This window comes from Plectropomus leopardus, chromosome 7, assembly GCF_008729295.1.
Source record: "Plectropomus leopardus isolate mb chromosome 7, YSFRI_Pleo_2.0, whole genome shotgun sequence".
In the NCBI taxonomy this organism is placed as follows: Eukaryota; Metazoa; Chordata; class Actinopteri; order Perciformes; family Serranidae; genus Plectropomus; species Plectropomus leopardus.
The window spans coordinates 4290213-4318183 of NC_056469.1; the positions used below are offsets into that span (position 1 = coordinate 4290213).

Consider the following 27971-nt stretch of genomic DNA (forward strand, 5'->3'; position numbering starts at 1 on the left):
GCCAGTTTACACAGCGATGAAGGGGTCGTATTTCAAAAGATTACACTCGGAAAACTGGTTTCAAAAGTTTATGTTTTCAAGCTCCCAAAACGCCACTGTTGTGTGAATGAAAGGCCGAATGGCAACAAAATTTTAACATTTTATGCAAGAACCATTGCTGTGTAAGCAGCCCCTAAGCCATTCACGGGATGATATGTGAATCCCTCAGTAGTCTATTCTATTTTGGACTTTCCTGAAGCACCCCCTCAGAGACAACCACCTCCACTGGCTCTTTTTCAATATGATGCAGCAGCTGTTCTGCTCCAACCCTTTTTGAGATTTCTGATCTCTTCAGCTTACCTCTGATGGTGAGCATGCTGCATGAATTGGCATTTGGGCAAAGGCCTACTGGTCAGGTCCCCTAAGGGCAAACTAAGGGTGATTCAGAAGCTTTAAATAGAATAGAGGCATCTCACCTGGAGAAAGGAAATGGGGCCAGACCCATGGGGAGATTTGACCTGGTGCACCAGGTGGCTTGGCCTGCTGCCGTTAGGTCCAGTCAGTATCAGTCACAGACAACATGAGTTAACACCATGTGGGCACTCAAACCCTACTCCCTGATAGGTGGAGGATCCCCCTGCATTGCCATTCAGGTAATGGGCCAGTGTACTTGAGATCGGGGTTTGCTTTGCTAGTAGTGGTTTACTGAAGCTCCAGACCCCAGATTTCTTTCATTTTCTAGCAGTTTTGCAGACGCATTACTGCTCCCAAAAGGTTTTATACAACTTTTATCACATATGAAGTGGTACTTCCCCACCGCAAATTAACTTGTCCTTATATGTTGAAGGCATGACCCACCCTACTCTGCCTTCCTCCGCCACTGATTGGTGACATTCTTATCCAAACCCCAGCCAACTTCACTCCTCTTGATTAAACTTAACCGTCCAACCAACAAAGGCAATGAATGCAAGCCAATCAGAGGGGTAGAGAGTAGAGCAGGTCATGCCTTTACCATCCTAGGAAAAGAAATTTTGCCTCTGCAACACCAGTAAACTAAAGTTTTATGGTTTCTATATTTCACTGCTGTTCTAAATTTAATTTTATACATCTTACCTATTTATTTTTGACTTGCTTCTCTTTATTTGTTTCTGTCTGTGCTGATGCAACAACCAAATTTCGCCTCTGGAGAACATATCTTAAAAAAGATTGTCTCTAGCAAATACTGACCCTGCCTGTTTTGATCAAATCCCAACTTGATCAAAACAAATCCTAACATAACTAAATGTCCAATTAATTCGTACTTTGATCAAATCCAAACTTCAGATAATTCTCTGACATCCACCATTCAGTGACCTTGGATCTTTACTTTTCTCTTGCTCCACAATAGGCAGCTAAGGGTCTCTTTCAAACTTATTTCTTGGGTCATGGTAAGATGTGAGAAAGCAGGTAGAAAGTGTGGATGTTTAGGCTGGTAAGGCTTGCTGTTTGTTAGTTATCTCAACATGATCTGACGGGTTGGAAATCATTTTTGTTTGTGCTGACCATGTGGTGAATAGGCTGTTTGCAGTTCTTTCTGTTGTGGACAAAAGGGGGAATTGAAGAGTGTCAAATGTTGCTGTTTCTCCCCTTTTGGTGACCTCCCTCCACCGCCTCGCCTCTCTTCTGTGCGGTTCTCAAGGTTCAAATGCAAAACATGTTTAATGAAGCTAATTAATTTGTGCAACATCTAATTAAGTGCACAGCGGCATCTGCAGCGGGCAGGTCTGCTCACACCTCAGAGACAGGCCTCTCTGCTGAGTCTCCTTTTACCCCCTAAAATTAGGAGCTAATTCTCTGAGAAAATTAAAACAGACAAGAGAGGCTCAATTCCACCCAGCACTGGAGTTTGTTTCCTCCTTAACAAATGCTTAAATGGTTTCAATCATCAAGCCCATGTATTTACAGGTCAAAGAAAAAGTTTAATCAAACATTGAGCTTCTAGATGAAATAGTCTTTTTGTAGCTGTAACAAGTACTTCCAATTCCTAGACTTCTATTAGATGCAAAGCTTTGAAACATCTTGTAGCGCATACAGAAAAAGGTTTATGTTTGACTCAAGGATTAGATTGCACCAGATCTTTTTCATGTTTGTCTACAGTGGATATTTATTTTTTTGGCTTAATGCAACCTCCAACCAAGCACCCACCTTTTGCCTCTCGATCCTGAAGTCCGAGGAAATGGTGTTGTGTTTCAAAAAGTCTTGATTGCTTTTTAATATCACTGCCTTCGGCGCACATTTAGCGGCTGTATTGCCCTTTTACTTGAAATTGAATTTCTTCCATTATGTGATTTTTAATCCAGCTGTCCAGGGGCTACAAAAATCGATTCCCGCAGCTCTTCAGCTTTAATTGTTGTTTAGCAGGAGGCCATACGGTAACAGATTAGTTTGTTATTACTTGTCAATATCTTCAGCGTTGTAGTCAGTCTTTTCAAGCAACTACAATGGAGAGATATACAGCGTTATAAATGGAATCCTGATGTTTTGGGGAGTTTCTGGAGCTTTCAGTGTTGAAAGGACAATGAATTTGTGAATTTGTGTGTGTTTTTTGGTGATTGTACCTGGAAATGATCTGTTGCTTTCTCATCAGGTGTATATTGTTCAAAATATAGAGAGGTTATACCATATCCTTCAGTGAACTCCTGAGGTGGCTGAGGCAGGAGGTACATTGGTTTGTCCACCAATCAAAAAATAGGCTGTTGGTTCCTTGGCCCCTCCAGCCCGCATGTCAAAGTGTCCTTGGGCGAGAAACCTCCAAATTGCTTCCGATGGCTGAGCTATCAGTATGTGAGTGTCTGTGAATGTTTAACTGGTAGCCTGTGTCTGAACTGGGGAATGTTAGAAGATTAGAAGGAATTTTAGAAGTGCAGACTTGTCTATTTTTTCGTGAATATGTGACCAGTGGCGCACAACTTGGCATCACTCTGAGATATTTCTAGTACTGTGACCACTAGGTTGTGGTGTCATTCCCATACAGTATATGCACACAATAATGTCTTTTCCTTCGACTGACATTCACATTAAGATGTAGAAGATGAAGTCAAATTTAGTTTCAGAGGTATTTTCTTGACTGAAAGTTCCCTTTTGGAAGTTTTATTTTAATGCTGCTGTGTACAAACAGTAAAACGGGTGTCTACTCGATAATTCAGTGATACTACAGGTTTATGTTATGGCCATTGCTTTTATGGATATTTATACTGTTTCAGAGAAATTGAGCCTGAGAAAATTGAAAATACCTTGTTATAATTGTACCATAGCTGCCAAATCCATCCAAAATTTACCTATAGAGTGTAATCTTGGCTCACTCAGTGTTTGCAGCACTCGTAACACAATATTAGCTCAGTGATAGTAGTTCTAATAATTAGAAAATGCCATATAAGGTTTGTATCCACCTGGTTTGAATGTTATCCGTCAATTAAATGGACTATTTTGTATTTATCAGCGTCATAGATATGAGTTAGAAGGTTCTTGCCACAGCTACCCATATATTCAAAATGTCACTATCAGCATATTAGATGGCCATATTTATTGTTATGAGATGACAGAGAGAGTTCGTATAAAGAGTAATAAAAGACCATGTAGGGAGGCCAGTCAGAGTGGTGGACAGACCACAGGAAAACACAAAGAGAGACTGGGACTTGTGTCCTGTGTAAAACTAACAGTCAGCTTATTAGCTAGTCAGTTATTTTAAATATGTGACTTATGCCATGTTTTGTATAGGAGTAATGCCATATATGTACCATGCTTGTTTTAAACCTAACCACAGTGTTTTCTTGTTTTTGTTTTTAAATGTAACCACGTAGTCTGTGTGCCTAGACCTAACTAAAGAGAAAGTGAAGGCTAACTGTTTCTGCTGTCATAGGGCAATTAAAAGGTGATAGTAACATTCTAATCAATATCTAAAATGCTGATAACCATTACTAACACCCATTTTATCAAGTGATAGCATTCAAATCTGAGTTTTATTTTAAGCTGTTGCTCTGGCCATTATTTTAAGCTGTTGCTCTGGCCATTATTTTTATTTTTATTTTATTTCTATTATGATAAGTTTGTACACAGCAAAGTACCAATAATTGCTGAGACCTGGCTGTGACATTGCTAAAAACAGTTCAGATGGAGGGAGGAAACAAGATCTGTCAGACGATCAGTTAGTTAGTACAACACAATTCTGTTAAGCTTTTTGGAGAGAAAATAAAGGTGAACTGTAATCTTTGCAGATTCTGTCTGATAATCTGAACTCTCCATTTCTTACTGCATTGGAATTATTTTTAGCAATGTAGCTACATTGTGAGGTTCTAATATTTCAACAATAATTGAAGCAAGTTTAACCCTTCGATACATGGGACAACATCTCTTTTTTTGTGCTCAGATGCCTTTCACAGGTATAAAAACCTTTGAACCACAACATGGAAAGAAAAACAATGAATAACTTGGCAAGAAATGTCCTGCAATTGTAAGAAAGTAGTAGATCTAGAAAATAATTTTTAAAAAGCTATAAAAATGATCATCATAATTATGTAGTGAACGTTATGTTACAGAATTATACAGCTAATTAGCTAATTTTCTGGTAGCTTTTTGTACTTTTTACAAATTTGGATCACTTTCTAGATTTGCAATTACCTTCTTCCCAATGTTTTTTGAGAGAAATCAAGACAATTTACTCAGGTTTCAAAGGTTAATGTTAAAATGACCAAAATAAACCAATATCCAGGGGTACCAAGTACGACATACTTTGGTACAAACCATTGTATTTTATGCACATTGGCTTCTTTTGTTTTAATGAAAGAAGTAGATATCTTCTAACACATTTGCAAATATTATATGTTGAAGATTCAGTGCTCTAACTGTCAGTCGCTACAAAATGTGTAATTGGAATGGTGGGTTCAGGGAATGCAAACAGTTTATTAGTTACTCAGCTGCTTGTCAGAAATGGACAGCTCTAATATAGCGTATGTATTGATGTAATGTAACTCTCTCATCATATGTGATGCAGGATATTTTGTCTGTAAAGGCTTACTGTTATGACTGACGGAGCCCGTTGCTCACACGAGTGCATGAGGAGGTTTGAAGTGTCTGAGTGTGTAAACCTTTACATATGTACTTGCTATTGCTCATAATAAGCAGTTTGCACAAATTGAGATTACCAAGGGTGAGGCACGTCTAGCACATTATCATAATCAGAGCAGCAGAGATGTACATTTACAACCGGCATGTGAAATGCATGAGATTTGGCATTTACATTAAGCCTTTTTGTATTACAAGCAGATAAATGGTTGAGTGGGTGAAATACTGAGAACGCAGAGAGAGAAAGACCCAGTTCCTTCAGGTCATCAAACCAGTCATTTGTGAAGAGAATCAGACATCGTGTGTAACTTGAAATACGCACAAATGGCTACGTCTTTAGCCCCACCTCCCCTGTCCCCACAGGTAAACCCCAAAACACAACACAAACCCGGTTGGACTGCAGCCCTGAGAGAGAGATTGTGCGAGAACACTGTGACTCACTGTTTGCGTGATTGTGCGTGCTCGTGTGCGCACGCGCATCTGTGCGAGTCTGTGTGTAGGTGCATTTGTATCTGTTTGTGTATGTTACAGCGTGTTAATTTGACTTTGCAGTCAGATGACAGTGCCACTGTACAATATGACGCTCAAATGTGCCAAGTGCGGAGTTATCTCTTCGGCTGACGTTTCCACCACAGCTACCAGTAACGCCATGTTAGTCCCGCTAATTATTTTTCCTTAACTCTTCTTACCTCTGTTCTCTCCTCTACTGTTCGCCTCCCCTCTTCTCCCTCACTTGATTGGTTCTCTTTCCTTTATCCCTCTGTCTTTTTTTCTTTTCCCTGATGCCCTGGCAGGCAGGATTTCACTCAGTATGAAAGGCTCCTGAAGCTTTTGTGCTCAACAAACTGTGTGTTTTCTGTATATGTGTTAATAATTATGCATATGTGATTGAAGGAGTGTGTGTGTGTGTGTGTGTGTGTGTGTGTGTGTGTGTGTGCGTGCGTGCGTGCCTGCTTGTGAGCGTGTTTATGAGTGTGCTTGTGAGTTTCCTTTAAAGTCGAGATGAAATGAAAAATGCCTCTTAAACCCCTTTAGAGCCTGTGTCCGCATAGTGGTTTTTTTTTTTCTTTTGTGTTTTTTAGCGCAGATATTCTTTTTTTTAACTGTTAAGTAGTTGTCCCCATGTGGCTGTCTAGAAAAAAGTGCCGCATCCAGCATCATTTTTCAGAGCACTTCACTTCAGCGGCCGCTTCCAGTGCTCCATATAAAAATTTCTTAACTATTTAGAAAGGCAAAGGTGCTGTCATTTGCCCATCTACCCATAGGCATAATATAATATGATTAAAAGTCAGTCAGAAACAATCAGAAAAGAGACAGAGGAGCCCATTTAACTGGCTGGAAATACAATTTTGCCGGTGATTGTTGTGCTTTTATCACCATTGTAAGCTTGTTGCTAGCTGTGTAGTCAACCAGCTGTTAACATACTGATACGATAGCTGCTGGGGGTATGTCAAGTTATAGTTGTCATATAATCAAAATCCATGGGTGGCACATAATTTAAAAAACAAAATGTGAACACACACCCATATATGACATCCATGGTCATATTGTGCATCTGTTCTACAATATATACCCCTCAAAATACAAAAAGATCAATTTATTTGTATTATATATTAAAATTATGTTTTTCCCCTGTAAAACAGAATATTCCATGTCCTTATCTAAGCTTGTAGGTTACTAACCAGTTTCAACCATAGATATGTTGGCATCCATCAATCAATCTGCAGCTTATAGTATGTCAGCACGTCTTCGTTTCCCCAAAGTTCTGGCTGTTCACTTTCAGGGAAGTGGTGTCTATGACAGCTTCAGATTATGCGCAGGAATTTTCAAACCATTCTCATTTCCAGGACATCGAATAGACTTCCTGTGGCCTGGTCAGTGGTCCTGGGCTTCTGTTACAGATACACATGGCTCCGTACAGCGACTATATGAGACGCATAGGGCTTTCAACTAATTCCAACATAGTACCATCAGTGACAATAACATAGAAAGATTAAAAAATTCCAGGTAGGGCAGGAGGGAGGGGTGGATGGGTCAAACACACGCCAGATTTTCACCTAGGAGACCAGTTCTTGTGTCCCTGAAGAAACCAAAAGATGACTTGTACTTTTTTCAGTCATGCAACATAGTGGTGTACGTCACATAGTCCTCAAGTAACATACAAGTTATTTTAACCCAAGCCATCATTGTTTTTATCAAAGCCCTTACAGAGTACAAACACAGTTCATGTGGCTTTGGAACACTTTAATGGTTTTTTTCTGTAAAGCTGTGTAAATTCCCATGTGAAACCTATATCCATATGTGATCACATGAGATCACAAGTCTCTTCTACATGTGGAAACATGTAGGAGAGACATGTGATCATGTGACCACATATGGATATAGGTTTCACACGGGAATTAACACAGCTTTACAGAAAAAAGAAAAGAAAAAGAGAGCGTGCAGCGCATATGTATTTCCCCTTTTTTTCACATGTGACCACATGGGTTTTTGGACATGTGAAATCCATGTGGTATTGCTGTAAGGGCCTAACCAAGATATTTTGATGTCAAAACCTAATGTAATTTTAGTTTTGAAGCCTAAGTTTCCTGTGAAGACAGAAGTCTATTTTGAGAAACACTGTAGCATGTTACAGGCTGAAACTGATACAGAAACTGAAACATCTAAATATGACATTAGATCAATTAGAGGAGTGCCATAGCATGTAGCCCAGGGTCACTGGCCAAGCTGCCATATTTGACAAGCTTGGAGTGAGAATGCATTGGCATTTTACATTGGACTGCGTCAATAACTAATATTGCATGTAGCATGCCATAGGTTTGTCTTTGTCCCTGATGGATACATCTATCCCGCTGGTGTACACCATCAAGGTCTCCCTTGTATAACACGGCCACCTTTCAAAAATCAAATTAAATTCCACTCAAAGCTACATCCCACTTGCCTATCTTGTCTCACTTGGAAATACGTCACAATACTGAAGCTAGACACTCTAAAAATGTTGTTTCATCTGGACATTAAGAGATCATCAGGAGCTGATTAGAAAAATGCTGCAGAGGCCATGGCTGTGTGTGCAGAGAGGACAGCAATACACTGTGATTGTCTCAGTTCGTGTGTCTTGTGTGATCTCTAAGTGCCCTAGCCGGATGGATCATTTCCATTATAATCAAACTGGGCTTTTATTTTCTACCTTTTGCTATTGTACTAATGGAATCTGATAATAATTTTAGAAGTTCACTGTGGAGTTATCTTCCTCCTATTTGCAGGGAGCGTTTCTCTCTCCTTCGATCCACAAATATGCCCTCTAAATAGATTCTCTATATTTTAAATCGCTGTGACTGAGCAATTAATACACATCATTTCACTTTATAGTCTGTAATGTGACATAACTGACACACTTCACACACATCAGGCACATTTATGCTTTCTGGATAGCAGTTTTGACTACTGCAAGGAGTAAAATATGTTAAATAAAATATGTTTAATAAATGGAATCACTCATGTAGCACTACAGTAGATATTGTGCATTAAGGTCGGGCAGTATCCTAGTGAATAGCCCCAGTCCATAATTTTAACTCCAAATCCTGTTTCACGCCTGTGCATATATATAGTAAATATAAAAAAATCTCTTTTTGAATGATATGGGCAGAGCTATTAGTACAATAATCAGCAGTTTTAGAAGCTCAGTTAAACTCCTCATGGTTCACAAGCTTACAGCCTAATGTCAACTTCTATCTTAAGTACAAGATTTAGTTAATTAGTTGTTAATTAGCTGTATGGATTTATTATTTCATTCTGTCTGTTGCCAACATCAACCTGCGACATGTTATCAGTCTCATTTCATACTCGTGTTGACATGTTTCACTAAATTCTAATGTGAAGAGAGTGAAGTTAGAAAAAAAATGACAGCTAATCACTTCTAAGAGTCAGTTTATATTCACTGAAAATATCACAGACAATTGAATATCCAATACCATGGGGGAATTACTGGGTGAAGGAATGTGTGTTAATTAAGGATTAATTAATTGAATCCAGTGGATTGTATTTGAGACCAAACTTGATCTCACAGAGAGATGTGAAATGACAAACTTCTAACAACGCAATATGTGGTGGTGGCATGTTTTGTGTTCAAATTACATGCTGGTGGAACAGTTAAGTTTAGGCACTAAGACTACGTGGTAAGGTTTAGAAAAAAGATTTTATTTGCAGTTAAAATAATTATGTTTACTTTGCACGGGACGTAAGCACTGGATTTAAATATGGGACGTAAGGACGTGACAGATGTTAGTGCTTTAAGATAAAAAGAAATCAACATTGACTTACTTTCACATGTGACACAAAATGTGGTCTCCAAGGTGAAAGTCCCATGTTAGTTTGACCCATATACCAATTTGATCTTCTCTCTACACAGACTTTGCTGCTCTTTATATGGGGTCATAACATAAACCACCTCTTAATGCATTACATCATTAAACCAGGGAATTTATGTTTCCACCACTTCAAAGGATCCTAATTGACTTTGCATTGGCACGGTTTCCATGGTGCAGGCATGTAATTTCAACACAATACATGCCACCACTTAGGTATAAGCTAAAGTTAGATCATTTTGGTCTTAAACAATGAAGATGCAGAACAAGGTCCAGACTGAAAATATCTTTAATTTTGCCCTAGGTAGGATTCAGCCATTTGGCCTTTTTACGGCAAATATGTTGTGGCTTTATTTTTATTTTTCTTTAAATCGTCATTGATTCAATGGATAAACTTTTGTTGAATATGTCTTACAGAGTGTTACTGTGGGCATGACCGAAAAGCCTCCTTAATATAATTCACATAATGAGACACAACAAATGTCCAGTGAGCTCAAAGAAAATGATGGCAAACACCCACAAACTCACACACTACATTGGTTTAGCGCTACTAAATTGTTTGGAGATTATTTATGGTTACTATGTTTGTCTGACTTCATGATTTTACTTAAATACATTTTAGAATACCCTAAGAAATGCACACTGGATGATGACGTTTTTTAAAAATGACATGTATTTGTAGCTTTAGAATAAGCACCCAAGTCACCAAGTGTTTTATACCTATATCAACATTTCTGTGCATATATAAGTTGATTTTGTCAGTAGAAGGTGGAGGGGATAGTGGATTGTGTGACAACAAGCAAGATGTCTGCCAAATGGCAGACCAGTGTTAAAGACCAACAAACATCAAAACTAAGTCATCAACTTTTTCCAGCAATTTTGGAGGCACCAGCGGGGTTAGTGCCATGAAAAGTGGTTGTTTTGTAACTAGACATCACTTCTTTTCGTGTCTGGATAGTGCCCCCAAAATGTGATCTTTTCTTAAGCATAATCAAGTGTTTTTTGTGCCTAAACCTAACCATAGTGTTGTTAAATTATACCCACTACATAACAGCATGCAAATGTAACTTATTCACGGTTTGCAGTAATGTGCAGTGCCAACATTTTATCTGGCAATTGGGTTTGAATAAACAGTCTTTAAATAGAACATATCTGATAAATGAAAATTTCTTCAAAACCTTGTAAGTGTGAATGGTTGGATTTCAAAGGCTTTGTATGTACAAGAACTTTGTTGATAACATGCATTTTTCTCTATCTCATCAGCAGCAATATTATCATGAGAGAGGGAAAACAATGAAAATGTTTATTTTAGCCCATTAAATCCCTATTAGTGCATGATTTGCAGTGACTGTGCTGTGATGGCTTGATTAGTAATCTCTTGATGGAAATGTGGGCTCACCTACCCTTACACAATAGTCATAATCACTGTTTTGGGCACTGATATTTAAACAGTTTAAGTCAGACCATGGAGAGTAAGAGCCATGTGTGTCAAGTTTATTAAAAAGCAAAGGTTTATTTATTTATTTATTTTTTATTTGGTGTTAAGCTGCTGTCAGTGAAACTCGAAACACACATTTTAAACAATAAAAACATTCTAGCAGCTGAAGGGCAAACACTTACATGAAGTTTTATTAACAGCACCTTAACCCTCATCAAAATATTGAAATTAAAAATAAAAAAATTAGAAGGGTTAGGGTTAGGGTCAAAAAGTGGAAACAATGAGCAACCCATCAGCAGATTGGTTAGTAAGACATGACTCTTGTACTTACAGAATTAGTGCCGTTGGCTCGTCACATGTACATTATGCTAAATATATGTTGTGAGACATATGCAGCACTTTTGCTTATGATGATGATTATTCCATTGTTGTATAGCCTATAGAATTTTTCAAGTAAAGTATCCTTTCCACTTCTCTAACTAAAAATAAATGATGTGAATAGGCTTAGAAAGAGAAGAATCTGAGTGTAAGATAATGTCATGACACTCACACTGAGTAGTTATTGTTCTTGCTCATTGCTGACGTGCCCATTAGATCAAGCAAAATGAGTCAGAAAGAAAAACAAGAACAGCAAAGTGGGAGCAAAACCATGATTGTGGGAATGGCACTTCTTTCCACTCTTTCTCTTTCTGTCCTCTGCTCTGCCTCCTCTGTTCGTCTTTGCATTCTGTTTCAGCCTCATTACACTCGTTTTTTTTGTTATTTTTATTTCCCCACTGCTCACCCTCACTCCTCCTTCTCTTTCCTGTGGCACTAGATCCTCTATGGTTTGACTGAACCATCTTAAACATACATGCATGTAATATATGTGAACTATGAACATATATATCTGCAGATAATGGATGTATGTTTTTGTTTGTGATAGTAACATAATTCTTTGTTGTGCTGTTATGTATTTATGCATGGATAGAGTTGAAAGCTGCTAACACTATGCTAACAGCGTGGGCAGTTATTAAGGGCAAGTGAGAGATTGCTTTGCATTACTTACCAGTTTTTCTGTTACCCAATAAGAAACCCAATGTATCTATTGGAACTGTTTTCTATAGAAGCCTGCCTTAGTAATTTCAGCTAATATGAAATGTCTTGCAGCATAATTGTCAGACTATATTGTAGACTTGCCCTCTGTGTCATGTTGACAAAGGTTTACTAGTACTGTCCTTGACTTGAGGTTCCCCTCCCGTCCTGCAGGGCGTCACTGTGGAGCTCCTGTGTGGTTTTGCCCCTCCTGGCCCTCACATGGATGTCAGCCGTTCTCGCAATCACAGACCGGCGCTCTGCGCTCTTCCAGATCCTCTTTGCTGTCTTTGATTCACTGGAAGGCTTTGTCATTGTCATGGTACACTGCATCCTGCGCAGAGAGGTAACCTCGCATGATCCTTTAAATTTACTTTTTGGTTTTCTTTGAGGTCATAAATGCTGTTTAACACTCTAATTTCCCACTGAGATTCTTTGTATACTGATGTGGTGTTCAGTTTAAGCTTTTCACATCCCAGCTAGCACAGAAAAACAAAAACCCATTGCCATCGCTCTAACAATGACAAGCCCCTGGAGAGGTTGTGGTAGACGGTAACCTTAGATTTGCGAAACCCTCTTAAGCTGCCTTAAAATCTTCTTGTTTGCCATTTCATGGTGTGACAAAGATGTGCTTAAGGTCACAGGCACCAAAAATAGCGTAACCAAGTCCACCAAAGGCGCTTGGTTATGCTCATTGCAAGATAATGGTTTGGGTCAATATGATCAGTGAAAACACGGAACATGAAATCTCGTGTGAGTTTTTGCACATCGACAGTTAACATCTAGACAGGACCTTGTGGGGGCAATGGCAAATATTTTGGGAGATCCAGTGTAGCCAGCAGATATCTGGGCTGAGACTTCTTCCATACCCCAAACATTTAGGCTAACTCTGTAAACAGATAGCTGCACATCATATGTAAAGAAAATATGGCATAAATAAGAAAAAGACAAGTTAAATCATTGCAAGATAATAGCTGATGGGTTCTGAAATTGCATTTTCGCCAATACATCCTGCCTCTCTACACAGACTGTTTATGTGATGCTTAAATGTAATTGGTCAATACCAATTAGACTAAACAGAAACCAGAACACTAATATATTTTTTATTTTTGAAGTTGGATCGTTCATCAGGAGCACTGTTGAAATATATATATTGTATATCTGTTGATTGCACTACACTCTCAGGGCTTACTCTGGGCACAGATGGAGCAGCAGAACATCAGGGAAATTGAAAGAGCAACTTAAGCGTTCATTCTGCTGGGTCATAAAGCTTGCATTTACACGCAGCACCTGCTTCTCTCAACCATCGATCTGATCAAGTAAAAAAACCCTGGCGTACTGGCGACTTGGTATATCTGTCTATGCATTTGATCAACACTTTTGTGACCCCCTGACATTTTGTATACAGCCACCATTAACACAAATACCCCTTGGATCAATAATACCATTATGGCCCATGGTCCATGGAGTGCACCAAGATCTCAAAATGTAATAATACATATACATAGTTGTATAGTTTCTAGTCTTCCAATCACTCTTAGCACTTAAACACTAAATGTAACATTCACCCATTCACACACACATATCTTAATACTTCAACGTGCAGACCAAAAGGGCCAGGGATAGAACACAGATCTTCTGATTATAAGACAACCGGCTCTACCTCCTGAGCCACAGCTGCCATACATGTGCCCTCTGTGGAATGATAACTAAAGAGTTTAATCCCAGCTAGCAGGGAACGTTCCCACAACATTGGCAAACATTACCTACAAGCTGTAAAAGTGTTTTAAAGAAATAATTTTAGTCTAATGTTCAAAGAACCTTTTAAGGATATTTATCATTTCAAACAACGTCCCTATAAGGTCATATGGTAACTAAGACGTAACGTTATAAGTGCAACATTCTGAGGATGAATTGGTGATGTTGAGAGGTGATTGGTCATAAAATGTTCTTTTTATAAAACGTTCCCACAATGTTACATGAAAACAAAAGTAGAAACATTTTCAAAGCAACATTCAGAAAATGTTTTCAGGATGTCAAATGAGGCTTGAGATTACACAGCATTTTATGAAAACAAACAGCAACAACAAAAAATAATAATTTTTGATAGAGAGTAGTTTTGAAGAGAATGTTACCCTAACTTTACACTAACTTTAAGAACATTTTGGGAACTTAAAGAAAACTTGCCATTTTTAGAACCAAAACTTGCTACTAGGGACAACCACCAGGAGCTTTAGTGCCACCATGAAGATAATCTTTTAGTCCAGATTTTCAATAAATGATTCTTTTGTTTTGATCACTAGAGCTCAACACTTTCTGCAGCTGTTTGACATTAAACAGATGGAGAAAGAACTCCCCTGAGAAAGCTTTCAAGATCATAACCTCTGCTCTCATGGTGGTTTGTTTCAGGTTCAGGAGGCAGTCAAGTGCCGTGTGGTGGACCGCCAGGAGGACGCTAATGGAGATTCAGGAGGATCTTTTCAGAATGGTCATGCTCAGCTCATGGTATGAATATGCATGCTGTTATTTTCACCTCAGGGGATGTATCATTCAATTCGACAGGGTGTGCACACTGAATACAATATTTATTGTTTTCTGTCCTCAGACTGACTTTGAAAAAGACGTGGATATGGCTTGCCGATCAGGTAAGCTGCAGGTTGAGCGTGTTTGATTCTGTTTGCGTATGCGTATGCGTTTGACTTGACTTTGGGGACTGCCGTTCAAAAGCTACAGATGTCTCTTTGTGCCTCCTCTCTGTATTTTGACTGCTTCAAATTCCTCAGTGTTGTTGGAACAGATGTGAGGCATGTTCCCCCTCAGTTCTGCACTTGTGTCTTACAATCAACATCATAGCAGCCTCCCTTCGCCAAGGAGCTGTTTTGACAAGAAATACAGCACATTACTGCTGCATAAGGCAGTTTAGCCCGGGCTGATGGGAGTGGAAAGAACGTGTGCTGAGCAGTTATATGCAGATAAATAGGGCTGTCTGAGTCTCTCCTACACTGCCGCTGTATAATTAAGTCCCTCCCGACAGTGCCGCATCAGATACTGGCTCTGCTCTGATATCCGCTGGGAGTGAAAAACTGATTATCTCTTGAGACAGGATATCAAGAAAAGCATCTGGAGCAGAAAAGCTATTGAGACACAGACAGGCCTGATCGAGAAAAGACAGAAAAGAACAGGGGAAGATGATTTTTTTTTCTTTGTATATGTCAAATAGGAAGGGGGAGCACTGTAAGATATTTATTGTTGTGGAGAAAACATTGTCTGATGTTGTTTATCAGCTCGGACATGGCCTGGGATATCCATGCTGCCATGAGCCAGCAGTTGTTGTCGTGAAACGAGGCTGGGTCACAAGGTCAAGGCAGGCCCGATGTCAGCCGTGTGCTTTCAGTAGAGATAGTTTAACAAACAAGGACTTTTTAGAACTGTTCTTGTGGTAAGATCTTGCAGTTGTCTCACCGGCCAGAGTTTTTTCAATATGAGTGTTCATGGTGCAGTATGTGTGGACAGAGGAAGAGACTGAGATCTTCCTAACTTTTATATGAGACAAATAAATTAAGACAACATTAGATTGGCTTTAATGAGTGACTGCAATAGAAATAAACCTGCCAATATTTTGAACATCCATCACCATGCTTCTTGGAAAGTTATCACAAGAGGAAAGTTTCTTAGCATTGTGAGAGAAGGTGCACAATATCATTCAATGGAAATGCAGTCATCTCGCAACTGTGTTTTATCGAAATTTGGAAAATATTGCTTAAGTTTTGCGCAAATCTGTAATGGAAACCCAGCTAGTGACTATGGTAATGGTTTCACTGTTTGCCTCAACACATTTTTTGTCCTATCTAAACTACAATGCCTACTTACTTATTTCCTGATATAAAGGTAGATACCAGTACATCTTCTCTTTTTGTCCTTTTAGGATGCGCCATAGCTAAAATTGTATACAATTATACATGGACTAGGGATGGGTCAGTGGACAATACTACCCACACACCAAACAGTGACGTCACCATCCATCAGGATGTTTAAGTGTAGATATCGTCATATGCCTATTCAGCAGACATCACCCAACCCTAAAGCTCAGTTTAGACCAAAGATTCACGACAAAATTGTTTTGCAGAAAAAAGCTGCAGTGGCAGGATCTGGCCTGTCGTAGTTGGCTCTAGCCAGCTGATGGTGTCACCCGTGACTCAGTTTGCCCAACACGTTCTCATCTTAAGTTGTCACATATTGCTGCTTTGCAATGGACTTCCGTGCCGACATATTACACTCTAGGTATCCTGCATCTGTTTTTGATATTTCAGTATTCTACCGTGATGTCAACACAAGCTCATGGTGGGATTACGCTGCATGTGGTTATGTTTAGACAACACCATCACATGGTAACCAACATCGGGACATCAGTGAATGCACATGCTGGTTCGGATGGTTAGGATAAAGCAAAAGAGCACATGGTAATGGGCCCTGTGATATGAATCTGGCCATGATCCAACTCAGTCTTTATGTTTCCTCCAGGTACTGTGAAGCGCTCCTCCCTCCAGGGGGAGGAGAAGGCCTCCTCTGGGACCCTCACTCTGCAGAAGGGTTCTAACTTTAACACCATGCCGGCCAGCATGGCCAAGGTTCACCTCCAGAATGTGGCAGACTACACCAGCCACACTCTGACCCTGCGCAGGGAGAAGGGTCCCGCCAAGGGAATCAGCACAGAGCTGCCGGGCGCCAAATCCATCTACATCTGCGATGGTGAGCTCTTCAAGCAGCTGGACGGAGAGCTGCCTAGAGGAAACGGCGAGGGCAGCAGCTCTGAGGGCACCGGCAAAGGCCCGGGGTATGTCATTCTACCCACCAACAACGCAGGCACCTTGAAGCCGTCCAAAGGGAAAGAAGAGCAGACAGCCAAGTATAACATCAGCATCGAGCAGCTGCCTCAGACCAGGCTCATCCACCTGGCTAACCCTGCCAGTGGAGAGCCAGTGCCGGGCTTCGGGCTGAAGAGCCTGCCGGCTGATCAGATCAGTGTGTCATGCTCTGACAGAGACTCACCTGCACACAATCTGCAGAATATGCCCAGAGACTCCCAGGTGGCCAGCAGCATGTGTGATGGAGGCGATTCCGGAAACTCGGGTGTGATGTCCAAGAGTGAGACCGTCTCCACACTGTCCATGAGCTCACTGGAGGTAAGACCACTAAACTGAACAGAATCTCCTTGTCATAGCACTGCATTATCAGCCTCACACTTCATCCTTCAAACAAGGCATGCATGTAAAATTGTGTTCTGTACCACCAATGCTACTTACCAAAAATTCTCAAGAACCAGGCCTTCATCTTGTTCCCTGGTTTGCTTGTTTTAATATGATGTTGGTGTTGACCCTGCTGTGAAAAAAGGAAAAAAAATATAGAACATACCATGAGAGCAATTGTAATTCTCATCATTTTGCCCCCATGCCTCATGTTTTCTACCTTAATGAGCAAACAGAATTTATTTGTCTGTGTTACTACTATTTGATTACTGGCTATTGTTTGAGAAATTATGGTAGTATCATTGTGGTGAACATAACTTCATATCATCTGTCCTCTTTATTTTAATATCACTCTCAACACAGGGACATTAACTCCTGTGTTTCTTTTCTTATCCATATATCAATGTCAGTTATGTCATATATCATGCCAGCCTATGATTTTGCATGGACTGCAGTCATTCATACAGAAAACTACAAGTGATATTGTACTTTTTTTATAGATTCATCTATGTACCATGTATTGTGCCACAGGCCATGTTTGACCAACACAGCAGTAGCACAGTCTTCGTGGTGGGAAATGATTAACTCAGACAATCAGCTCGGGAGCCGCACATTAATAAATTGGATATTAATTCATAAAAATATCATTAATTAGGTCTCCAAAGGGCAACACTGTGCTACATTTCTTGCATGCTTAGCCACTCACTCTCTGATGCTAAAAATAAGGCTCATTTCATTCATAACAAATACTGCATCACACAAAGTATCCCTGCATTTTCTGGCCCCATGTAAGGACAGCATCTCTAAAAAGGTTAGTTTTCACTCAGCGCCTAGTGCAGACAGCAGTGTCAGGATGAGACGACACAGTGATCAGCACACAGCGGCGTGGACATCTGCCTGCTGGTGTCTTTTCACTTCGGGGCAAAACACACTTCCATAATGCTGTGCGACATGGCAGCTGCCACAGCAACCAAGCAGCCTAAAGGTCAGGTTTTTCCTTCACCACTCCGTGATTGGAGGACTTAAAGGTCATTCGGTCACAATCTGTAAACTGCAAACTTGTGCCAACAGGGTCAGAGTGACCAGCAGCAAACCTTGTTTCCTCCCTCATGACTCCTTGCTCTCCTTCGAGTCCCAGAAACACCCTTTTTTGTGACTGGCTAGCTGTGAAACAGTTAAGAAACACTTGAGCATTTGTCTGCTCACCAGGCACACTTTATCAAGACACATCTTTAATCTCTCTGTCTCATCTCCCCCCCAGAGACGAAAATCACGCTATGCAGAGCTTGACTTTGAGGTAATTTTAGTCTCTTTGATTCCTACAGAGCTTTTTAGATTTAGACCAAAAAGCTGATGTCTCTTAGCTATTCAGACCTCTAGATGCTTGCATACATTTATCAGATTTATTCAAAGCTTAGGTGTGACTATAGTCTTGAGATTCGAGACATTCAAATGTGAAGGGGATTGATGGTTAGCCTGTGCTGTTTACCTTGTACGTAACGTGCAATGTCCCTGTGTAGAAGATAATGCACACCCGGAAACGCCACCAGGACATGTTTCAGGACCTGAACAGGAAGATTCACAGTGCAGACAAGGATAGAGAATCTCCACCTGTTGATGCCAAAGCTGCCAAAAGATGGAGTGTGTCCTCTGCCAGCAGCGACAAGACCAACATGAGTGTAAAGAGTTTAACTTTATTCTGTCCTGCCCCTCCCCCCTCCTCTCCTATATCCAATGTTGTTCTCCTTTTCTCTTATCATTAGCACAAATCACCACACTTGATTGGAGTTGCCTGTTTAATTATTAGTGCAGCCATTTTAAAGATTGCATTTTTATCTGCTTACGATGTTGGTGCCAGAGGAAATTAGCTGTGGGGGCATCAAGGGGCGTAATTGTGGGTGAGCATACAAACTACAACTATAAACCTGGCCAAGTACACTTTGTCACTCCAAATGTGACAAGTATTTAAAGGTTCTCCCAGTCACTCAACTTGTTAGCGCTTATTTCACAACAAGCCCTTGGAGAGACTGGCAGTGGGGTGTCTCAAACTAAATACAGGCTAAAGTTCTGCTACCCCTAACAAAGGCCATATTGTTCAGGTTTGGTTATTTTTGATATTAATTTGCAAACATCTCTCCTTCTTTCTTTCACTGTGCCAAGTCTGTTTTAAGGACATATGCAAAGGGGACAGGGGTGATAAAAATATACTACAGGGTTGTCATGGCCATCATTTAACTTGGTAAGGTGAATAGCTGTAAATATTACAATAGCCAATAACCTTAATGACCATTGCTACAGAAATGAAGCCAGCCAAGCAAAAAGGAGAATTAAATATACCTCTTCTAACAAAGTTTCTCATCTCACTGATGATTAAGTTTCATGCCCACCCATTCTTTTAAAAGCTCCAACTGCCTTTGACTAACACTGCCTTTGTAGGAATGAACAGGGCTATACACTCTCACTTTTGACCTTGGAGCGAGGTCATGCTGAATTTCTAGACAATGGGCCTTTTATTAGACCAGGTGCAGATCAAACCCTCACAGTTATCATTTTAGTTGCAAAAACAGAGAAATATTAATTACAATATTTAAAATGTGAAATAGCAGAGAGCAGTGCAGAGCTGCTGTCTGACTCCACATTAAGAGAGACACCAGGAGGAGTAGAGAAGTATGAAGTACAGTCTTTAAAATACGGACATAGCAGAGAGCATAGCAGAGCTCAGAGTCCACATTAAAAGAGACGCTGTGCACATATATATGAGGAGCAAGACAATTGTCATGTCTCATCATGATTTGGTTCAAATTTTTGTAGCAAATTTACAATCTGCTTGTTACACAGAGAAATATGAATTACAATCTTTAAAATGTGAACATAGCAGAGAGCAGAGCAGAACTGCAGTCTGACTCCCCATTAAGAAAGACACTGTGCACATTTACCCTCAAGGAGCAGCATAATTTAATTGATCATTCCTGAAGCTAAAATTGTAGTTCTGTTTTCTTCTGTCGCGTTTATAACTTACGTTTTTATTTAGCAGGAAACTGCTGTCATCTCCAATATGTTGAATCTGTCATGTAAATACTGCTGCGCCAGGTGCAGGCACACCTGGCTTTTAAAGGGAGTGAAACATGACAGTCTGATTGGTTAAAATTATGTTCCACCCAGAACATTACTATCATTAAGTAATGGACTAAATACAACCACTTTGCCCCTTGCACCCAGATTTTGTACTTAACTAACTAACAGGAGTGGAGCTGGACATAAATGCAAATGCACCAAGCGCTTTAGAACTTATGCACAATAGATTGTTTTGATAGGGGCCATTATTATCCTCTTTGTGAGGTTTTTTTTTGTTTTCTTACTGGCTAGCTTAATCATGAGCAGCTTCCTTTCCCCCCACTGAACAATGGGAAACTAGGTCAGGACTGGTTTGGCTGGTAACAAGTCAAAGTAACCAACAGGTATAAAAGGGAATCCATGTTGGCTTTGTAGCTGCAGTCATTCCATGGCAGCAGAGGATTTCCATTTCCCTCTGTTGCAAAAGCCCCTGATCTCCATTTGTTTCACAGCTTTGGAGTCAGGTCTTCTCTGGCAAAGAGCCAAGTCCAGCTTCACAGATCAAAGGTGAAGCTATCAGACACAGAGAGTTTCAGACCCCAGTCAGATATTGCGATAGCCTCGCAGAATATCACAGCATTAGATTCTTTCCAGAGACGAAAAAATTTGATGTATCAACAGGATGATACAAGTTGAAGAGGCAGAGAGATCAACTTCTCCACTGTGGGTACAAGATGTGTTTTGAGGACATGCTTCAGCCACTATCATTCGCATCCCAGTCCTTATCTAGCTAGCTTTTTGTGCATATACCCACGTTAGATTGAATCAGCAAGTTTACATCCATTGTCAAGGTTTTTTTTTTTTAAAGGTTTTAAAGGAATATTTTGACATTGCAGAGAGTATGTGTATTACCATTCATGCTGAGAGTGAAATGACAACTCTGATATCTGAGTGTTAAGTTTGAAGTTGGAAGGTGCTTAGTTAGCTTAGCATAAAGGCTGGAGCAGAGGAAAGTGAGTCAGTTCAGCCAGATGTTCAACAAGAAGTAATTCCAGCTTGTTAACTCTGGTAAATAAAAATTGTTGTTTTAGTTGTTTTTTATGCTCAGAAAAAAACAAATGAGGTACAGCATGTGAATCACTTAGCTTCAGCCAACACTAAAATAGATTTTTAACTTTTGACAGAGCCAGGCCAGCTGTTTCTCTAAGTTTATAATCTGAATCTGCTAAACTAGGCTAATTACCATGGCTCCAGCTTCATACTGAAAGGGACAGTTCACCCCAAAATACATATTTTGAGATTGTAGATTCTAGATACTTTTGATGTGACTTGCCTAGTGTTGGAGATATTGGCCGTAGAGATGTCTGTCTTCTCTCCAATAAAATGGAAATAGACAACACTCTGTGTTAATTCCACTGAACTACACCTGCCAACTGCATCACTGCACAAAAGGAAACGTTCATCTACCACTAGCTCACCAAGAACCTCTGAGTTGGCCAACATTTCAAGGTTACTCACCCAAAAAGGATGCCGTTAAAGTTTAAATCTTGTCCTAAAAATCTTTCACGAGCACAAGCATCTGAGATCACAAGCATTCCATGAGTAGATGCACACCTTACCATTGCACTGCACAGTTGATGGGTGTAGTTCAGCAGAAAGAAGATAGTTTCCTCATAGAAATGCACACAACAAGATATGTGGATTATCTTTTGTTACCGGGTCATGATTTGCAAAGAGACATTGTTGTTGAGTTTTTTAAACTTGTCTTCTTTTTTGATGCTTTGAGCACCACAAGCTCTGTGCCAGCTATCCACAGCACTCTGTAACTCACACCAAACCAATCCACTGTAAAACCTCAAATGTAAGCCTATCCCAATCAAAGGCCAGTTTCTTTTACTAGCCAGGTGTGGCTCCACATTTTGAGGAATAAAGGCCTGTCTCAATTAGAGGCACAGTCTGGTTACCATGCAGTTCATTTTTACAGAAGTTCTTTGGCTACCTGCTGGAACTAATATTAATTATTTGCTTAGACTGTGCATACAAATATGAATGTTAAACTTTTGTCAAAATAGACATGTTACACACATGGTTAGCTTGGTAAAATTCTCTATAATTCAGTCATTAAGTCAATTTTACTGATATCATTAGCACCAAAGAAGACAGTAACACAAGCAGAGTAAACAAGAAAGATGCAAAAAAAAAAAAGGTAAGGAAATAAAAGCCTGTCCCAAACGTGTGTCTCAAATATGAGGTTGTTGAGTCAAGTTGTTTGAGCAAATTATAACCAAGGCTTTTAATTGAAGTTTTATGGTAGATTGTTAAAAAGCAGTACAGATAAGAAAAAAAATAAGATTTTTTTGTTTGGGAATGAACTTTCCCAAGATAGTGACATAAGAGTGGTGGTGGTCTTCCCATCTGACCCTTTCCAAAAAACTGAATATGTTTTGTTTTTTTTTAATGTCAAGATATTCCTTTAAAAAGTAGGAAATTGCAAAGGCAGACAGATAAAAGGCAGTGTCCATCAAAAGAACTCACAATACAACTTCTGAAATACATTACAAATTTGATCAATTCTGAGACAACAAGTCTGTTCTCTCTATCCTTTCCCTATCAGGACAAACAGCAGACCCCAAGTAAGAGGGCGTGGGAGGGCATCAGGAAGACCCACTCCCCCCCATCCTGGGTGAGGAAGGACCTGGAGGCGGTGGCAGCCTCCCCTCTGGAGCTGCAGACAGTGGAGTGGGAGAAGACCAGCGCCACCATTCCTCTGGTGGGCCAGGAGATCATGGACCTTCAGACGGAGGTGTGAGCCAGCCTCCGGCCTCACACACCTACAACTTCCTTTTTTTCCCCAATTGCTCTCAGACAGATAAGCAGAACACACCACACACACTGCCCTGCTCTGTATTTCTATTGGCTGGATCAAGCCCACAACGTGAGGGGGACGGAGGGCGAGGAGAAGTGTCAGCAAATTAATCAAACCAGTTGAAGAGAGAACAGGAAAAAAAACGTCTATTTTAATGTTTCATTTTCATGTTTGGACAGTGGTTTTGTCTGCAAAATACAGGTCATCTCCTTGTGTATGGTCTCAGACAACACAGTGGCTCACACGGTAGAGGGATTGCCAAGGTAGCCGATTCAGCTACTGTATGTGCATCATGTAATAAACCACATAGCAATCATGCGATGTTTACCCCTGTATTAAATGAATACAATGTTATAATCATGATTATGTCTCCTTTTTTTTTCACTGTTGAGAGTATCGTTGCATCACTGTCCTGCTCTCTCTTTCTCCTGATGAACGCTGGGGTAAACGGAGATGCCTCTGGACTTACTTTTTCTCCGACATCAATCTCAAAAGGGAACAGGGCAGACTGCCAAACACACACCCATGTGGCCGTCAATGCAGTTCCCTCCTCCCTTACAGCTCACCCCAGTCCTTTTGGCTCCACCACTGTATCCCCTGGTGATAATGACGGGGCAAGGTCAGCCCCGCAGTGACAAGCGAAAGGGTGGGAAAAAAAAATCGAAGACGATACCTGAGCCAAAATGGCAAGTTGCCTTCTCATCGACGGACACCTCAGAGACGCCACAGATCGGGGCCGGCGGGGCTTTAGCGATCTAATCGGCCCTCAACCTCAATGCCACCCTGCAGAGGGACAACATGGACGTCAGCGCATCCAGAAGGAGCCACGTTCAACAAACACACTGTGTTTGGGTTTCGATGTACAAGCAGGCTTGGTACAGTAAAATAAGATGGTGTTTCAAAGAAGGAAAAAGGTACTTGTGTGTGTATGTGCGTGTGTGTGTTGACTAGTTGAAGATGAGTAAATGACTAGATCTATAAATATATATGGTATGATGATTAAAGGTAATGATATACAACAGAGGGACGGTGGTTGCACACAGAGAAAGCACAAGGCTCACTTGGAGTCCTGATGTACAGCATTGTAATTATTTCAACAGAGTTCTACAGAATGGATTTTAGCCTATAAATATCTTTCTTACTGTGCTTGGGGATAGTTGTTATCATTATTATAAATATGAACATGATTATTCTGATACTGATCCTCCCATTCCCTCCTCGTCCTTTCAGGGTACTGGACTATAAGAGTGTTCTGTATCGCAATGTAACAGTGTGTGTTTTGATATTACCGCAAGTCACTCCCTCAGATCTGTATTTGTCGAAAAAAAAAAAAAAACTGACCCACTGATCTGCGCCCCACCCTGTCACACACAGTCCTGCCCACCCCACCCCCCCCCACTCCCCTTTTTAATTTACTGGGGTCGCCTCTTTGTTAATGTACAGTTTTCAGAGCACAAAATGAATGTGTCTTATTTCTAATAAAAAGCATATCTATATAATAAAGCAACAGTAGTCCTCTTGTTTTCTCACATTTGTCTACAGATAGCACACCGTCAATTGTTACACATGAAGTGTGTTGTTAAAAGATTGGTATTTGTTGTCAGTTTTGCTACTGTATTAAGTTGTACAATAGTAGCATTAAATGAGAAGATGATAGTCAGCAAACTGACTCAGTCATGTCTGTATGTTCCCAAGCACAGATGTATAAAGAGAACTGGATATAGCATTGGATGAGGGGATGCTTTTTATTGTAGCCCATTCTTATTCAGAAATCTGGTGCCAGTTTTGCAGTGCTTTTGGTGTAAGATGCTGACAACAAAAGCCACCTCTCATGTCTGCATAACACGCCACTGGACATCTGAGATTGCAGCTGCATGGAACTGTTCATGGTGTTATTATAGGCTTCCAGATGGTTGGACAGCACCTGGCGTAGCAGCATGACAAGTGGATGGGCCGTGTCAAGTGAGAATACAGCCGTATAGAACCTGTTCCGTCTGCATGATACGCCATTGGACGGTGTCAGGTCGAAATGTTGCTGGTAATAACCAGAGAGTGTAAATAAAGATGGACGACTGGCCCCACTTACCCTCGCTATGCTAAAGTGAGGTTAAAAATATCCCGGATACAAGCATTGCCATTTTGCAAAGATGATGTCATTGCATCTGCACAGTAGAGATATCTGCAGGGGAGTTCCCGCCCAAACACCTGTCCAACTAATCGTGAGCTGGCCCATTGAATGTGAGATCACGGGCTGGCTGTCACAACTGTCAATCATGGCTGAAAAGCCCCTTTTTGTGTAATTTAATAACTAATTAAAATCGAACTTAACATGAAAACAAACACTTGAACAAACAGGGTGATGAGAAATACCTACAAAGACAGAAATCTTATTTGGGAAAAAATTATTTGGCGTGCACTTTGAGTTTTTAGTTCAGCCTATGACCATTCACTAACATGGAGGGGCGGGTCTTAGGACCTGTACTGTATTATTTATTTATTTTTTTTTTTTTTACATACCCTTCTTTTTTACAAGTTATAGTTTTACAAATAGGTTTTAAAATTAAGCTGATTGTAATACATTGGAATACACCCTGGACCTGAGTGTTGAGTTGTAATGGCCAATACAATACAAAATGTATATGCAGTGTGTTTCAAAGCATGGCTTTATTCATCGATATAACTTAACTATTCACAATAATTGATAAATGCCTGTCATTTTTTATTTATTTATATTTGTTTATTTGCACTAAGACTCTGTCTATGGGAGTGGACAAAAAATAACACATAATACAGTACATTAAATTATTCATGAGTCCATTTAGAGCAGAAACCCATCATTACAATCTTTTGGGGCCCTTCTAGAACATAGTTGGGTTCTGGACAAGTTAAATTTCAAAGTGTATATCAAGTTTAAATTGCAGTTCTTGCTAAAAAAAAAAAAAAATGAAAAAACTTAACTGGTAAAAAAAGATATGTTCAGCCGTAGTGGAAATATCGATGTCTAAAGTCAAGAAAACTACGTTGCCCAAAAACTTGAGGGTGTAGGTTTAAAGGAGTATAACATCAGTTGGGTTTAAGCCAGGCGTGTCCAAAGTCCAGGCTGGGGGGCAATTGTGTCCTTTGAGCCAATTTTGAGAACATGGATAACTTTTATGTGTTGTACATTTTTTACATATTCTACGCTTTACTTGGTACCTTCACAGCTTTGTTCTACGAATTTATGCTGTTCAACTTGCGGGCCAAAGCCCGGCGTGGGAACAATGGATCATTGTGCTGTGCCAGTTTAGGTCCAGTTGAAGCGTATGCGTTAAAGGAGTAAATCAACCTCCAACTGCATTATCTAGGTGTGTTAGTCTGACTTCAAGAAATCCAGCTTAGTATGATTTCAGTCAGACAGACACGTTTGCATGTATTTTAAAGATCAAAATTACGTTGGACAAAAACAATGATTTGACTTCAGGTTGAGATTTTATCAACACTTGGTTCAATGAAAACAACACTGCATTACTGCATTAGAAAGTCATAGTACGAACAATTTTACAATGAGTCAAAGCTATTCAGCAGCACCACTCAATAAATGACAAATCATGGCTTGACATCAGTATTTGTGTTACTGTCACAGTCATAAATTATACTGCTTTGAAATGACAAAGTGATGCACAATTAATGCACTTGTGGTGTTATTCAGAATCAGTCAGTGGCTGTCATCAAGGCCTGTTTAAAACACTGCTACTTTCCAAACAGCATCCTCTAGTGCTGAAAATGAAACCTGTGCCTAAGTGCCAAAAACTGCAGTTCCTGAAATGGCCACTGGAGGCATGATAAATACCCAACAGCGTAAAGAAAAAACACCTTAACAGCCTGGTACAAAAAATGGTTATGGTCTACTTCCCCATTCAAGAAAACTGCACAAGGGTTGAATTTTCATATCAATCATATAATTTTCATATTTCAAGTCAACTGTTTAAATATTTAAAGGCTTACAGTTATGTATTATTAAGGGCATGGACAGCTTTTTGCTGTCTATTGAAAAGTCGCTACCACAGAAACAATGATAATAAGATAATGTAACTATTACATGCAGGCCCCCAGGAAGTGTGACCTGCTTTGAAGCCAATTTTTGTGGCCGCCAAACTGTCAGTGGCCCAAAAAGATTTTTTTCCCATAAACTTACAGTAGATGTTGGTAAATCCATGAATGCATTTATTTTTTTAATGTCACAACCCCCCCAAAAAGTCATTTCACGATCAAAAATTGATCCATTCAGTCCCATGACATTCCTAAAGTCTAGGAGAGATGCACAATTTAATCATTTTATCCCCATTAAAGTTAGCAGAGAGTCAAAACAATAGTTTGGTGTTTGGCTTGTGAAAGTTAGCCACTCTGCCATTTTCGGCAGCGTTAGTCTGCTGTAAGTCTTTAATGTGCATGCTCTATGGGTAGCACAATATGAAAGAAGTACTGATAATCCCACAGATAATCCCTATAATTTTATATGCAGCAGTTGAACCATTTTGGCTTTATAAGCCACTGAGCAACTCCCATGAATGAACTGTTTATGCTTATGCTGTATCTAGCTCTCTTAATACATCTATGGATGTAACTCCAGGTTCACAGAGTAGTCTATAGGCATAGCCGTAGCTATTACTATTTTAGTGTGTTGTCAGTTTATGAAAGTTTATTGTAACGTTTTGGTCATCTAAGACCGTCTTGGTTTGTAGCCTGCTTGGTTGTATGAAAAATAAAAAATAAAACCCCCTTAGGACATAGTTTCTCCAGTGCATTTTATTTTATGGTTTTGAGCTAATGCTAATGCATAGGCAGCAGCATATTCGCATTATCAAAGTTAA

At 40.0% G+C, this 27971-nt stretch overlaps 1 protein-coding gene across 1 annotated transcript in view; it reads left to right on the forward strand.

Annotated features, from left to right (window-relative positions):
* adgrb1a (adhesion G protein-coupled receptor B1a) overlaps positions 1-24145 on the forward strand; it is a 138024-nt gene extending 113879 nt beyond the window's left edge. Inside the window, exons 24-31 of the mRNA XM_042490365.1 lie at positions 5632-5730; positions 12130-12301; positions 14365-14460; positions 14561-14600; positions 16477-17138; positions 18463-18498; positions 18722-18880; positions 22870-24145. Of these exons, the coding sequence (XP_042346299.1) occupies positions 5632-5730; positions 12130-12301; positions 14365-14460; positions 14561-14600; positions 16477-17138; positions 18463-18498; positions 18722-18880; positions 22870-23064 (1459 nt within the window). The 3' untranslated portion in view covers positions 23065-24145. The remainder of the gene's footprint in view (positions 1-5631; positions 5731-12129; positions 12302-14364; positions 14461-14560; positions 14601-16476; positions 17139-18462; positions 18499-18721; positions 18881-22869) is intronic.
* The last annotated feature ends 3826 nt before the right edge of the window (positions 24146-27971 follow it).